The sequence below is a fragment of the Neopelma chrysocephalum genome, unplaced genomic scaffold, assembly GCF_003984885.1.
Source record: "Neopelma chrysocephalum unplaced genomic scaffold, ASM398488v2 Primary Assembly neopelma1_192, whole genome shotgun sequence".
NCBI classification, from domain to species: domain Eukaryota; kingdom Metazoa; phylum Chordata; class Aves; order Passeriformes; family Pipridae; genus Neopelma; species Neopelma chrysocephalum.
In genome coordinates, this window is record NW_020897854.1 from 1 (window position 1) to 2,406 (window position 2,406).

At 44.8% G+C, this 2,406-nt stretch overlaps 1 protein-coding gene across 1 annotated transcript in view; it reads left to right on the plus strand.

The window, feature by feature from the left end:
- Positions 1-6: 6 nt before the first annotated feature.
- Positions 7-2,406, plus strand: part of KPNB1 (karyopherin subunit beta 1) — a 23,240-nt gene continuing 20,840 nt past the window's right edge. Inside the window, exons 1-2 of the mRNA XM_027702696.1 lie at positions 7-178; positions 1,994-2,194. Of these exons, the coding sequence (XP_027558497.1) occupies positions 2,078-2,194 (117 nt within the window). The 5' untranslated portion in view covers positions 7-178; positions 1,994-2,077. The remainder of the gene's footprint in view (positions 179-1,993; positions 2,195-2,406) is intronic.

The following is a 2,406-nucleotide window of genomic DNA, read 5'->3' on the forward strand; positions in this document are numbered from 1 at the left end:
CTTCCTGGTGGAACTGTCCAGAGTGCTGGCAAATCCCGGGAACAGCCAAGTGGCTCGAGTGGCAGCGGGGCTGCAGATCAAGAATTCCCTGACTTCCAAGGATCCCGACATCAAGGCCCAGTACCAGCAGAGATGGTTGGCCATCGACGCCAACGCCCGCAGGGAGGTCAAGAACTACGTGAGTGTTGAGGTTTTGGGGGGGTTCTCCAACCCTGGAATGTCTTTTCCATCCTTTTTTCCACCTGCAAAGTCTCCCCTTGGAGCAGCAGCAGCTTCACTTGTGGTGCTTCTTGTGGGATGTTTATTCCATACAAGTATTGGGGGGAAATCGGGACGAGGCTCTTTCTCCAGAGGGTGGTTGGGCGCTGGAATTCCCTGGGAATGTCACGTCCCAAACCTACCAGAGCTCAGGAATTGTTTGGACCACACTCTCAGGGACAAGGGGGGGATTTTGGGGTTGCACTGGGTGATCCTTGGGGGTCCCCTCCGGCTCAGGATATTCCGGGATTCTGAGAGGAAAAAGGGTGATGGTTTTAAAGTGCAGAATTGGTTTGGATGAGACAGAAGGAAGTTTTTCCAATGAAGGTGTTAAAACACTGGCACAGGTTGCCCAGAGAAGCTGTGGCTGCCCCTGGATCCCTGGAAGTGTCCAAGGCCAGGTTGGAGCACCCTGGGACAGTGCAAGGTGTCCCTGCCCATGGCAGGGGGTGGCACTGGGTGAATTTTAAGGTCCCTTCCCACCCAAACCATTCCATGATTCCATGGATCCTCCCCCACTGGACCTCTTTGCTTTGATTTTTTCAGAAGAAAACCCCCCTCAGGGAAGGTTTTTCCTCCTTTTCTAAGGAGCAGCTTCCTCAGGTGTTTTACAATCCCTGGGCCTGACCACAGAGGCCTGAGAAGTTAAAAATCGAGTTTTAAGAGTAGAATATGGTAAAAAAATTGCAAGTCCCAAATAGAAAATTAGATGCTTAAGTTTTGAGAGTTTGCCTGAGGACCCCTGAGCTCTCTGATGGTTAAAGTTTGGGGGCTTTGCAGTGGCACAAGTGGTGGTTTTTTGGCTGATGGGAGGAAAATGATGCCTGGATATGAGCAATGGGATCCCTCTGCTTTTCTAAAAAAGAGTTATGGAAGAATACCCAAAAAAAATCATTCTAATAGCAATTATTTGTCTGAATGGTTCTGTAGATTATTTTGGCATGAAAAATAATTGGTGTTTGGGCAGGGATTTCACCCCCAATTTCTGTTTTGTTAATTTGCTCTACTATAATTTTAGCAATAATAATAACAACAGCAACAACAATAATTTTTCTTTATAATTTTAACTAATAATAATAATAATTTTGCTTTGTCTTGATAATTTTAACTAATAATAACAATTTTGCTTTGTCTTGATAATTTTAACTAATAATAACAATTTTGCTTTGTCTTTATAATTTTAACTAATACAAATAATAATTTTGCTTTGTCTTGATAATTTTAACTAATAATAATAATAATTTTGCTTTGTTTTTATAATTTTAACTAATAATAACAATGATTTTGCTTTTAACTAATTATAATAATTTTGCTTTGTCTTTAGGATTTTAAGCAATAATAATTTTGCTTTATCTTTATAATTTTAAATAATAATAATAATAGTTTTACTTTGTCTTTATAATTTTAACTAATAACAATAATTTTGCTTTGTAGTGATTTTTAAATGATGATTTGATAGTGATATTAATAATTTTTACTTTATAATAATTTCTCTTCCTGAGTGGGAATGGATTGTTTGAGCCCTTTCCATGTTGTGGCACTTGAACCGTTCCCAGAGTTAAAGGATGTGTTGGAATCACAACTGGATCCCACTTCCCATTGGGAATGTTCCCCTCCAGCCTCGTTTCCCCGTTTGAAATGGGAAGCAGAACAAGCCAACTGCTCTGCTGGGAAGGATTTGGGACGGGCAGGGATTCCCTGTGCCTGCCCTAAACCCTCCCCTGCCCCATTCCAGGTGCTCCAGACCCTGGGAACGGAGACGTACCGGCCCAGCTCCGCTTCCCAGTGCGTGGCCGGAATCGCCTGCGCCGAAATCCCCATGAACCAGTGGCCAGAGCTCATCCCCCAACTGGTGGCCAACGTCACCAACCAGCACAGCACGGAGCACATGAAAGAGTCCACGCTGGAGGCCATCGGCTACATCTGCCAGGACATCGTGAGTGGGGCTGCCAGAGGGGATTCCCGGCGGGATTCTGCTCCCAGGGGCTCCCCAGAACCTCTCATCTTCCTCTCTCCCTCCTGTGGTTGGGTTTGAAGCTGTGTCAGGGGGGATTCGGGCTGGATTTTGGGAAAGCTTCTTCCCCTGGAGGTTGAAGGACACCAGAACTCCACCAGCCCCAATCCTGTCAGAGCTCCAGGAGGTGCTGG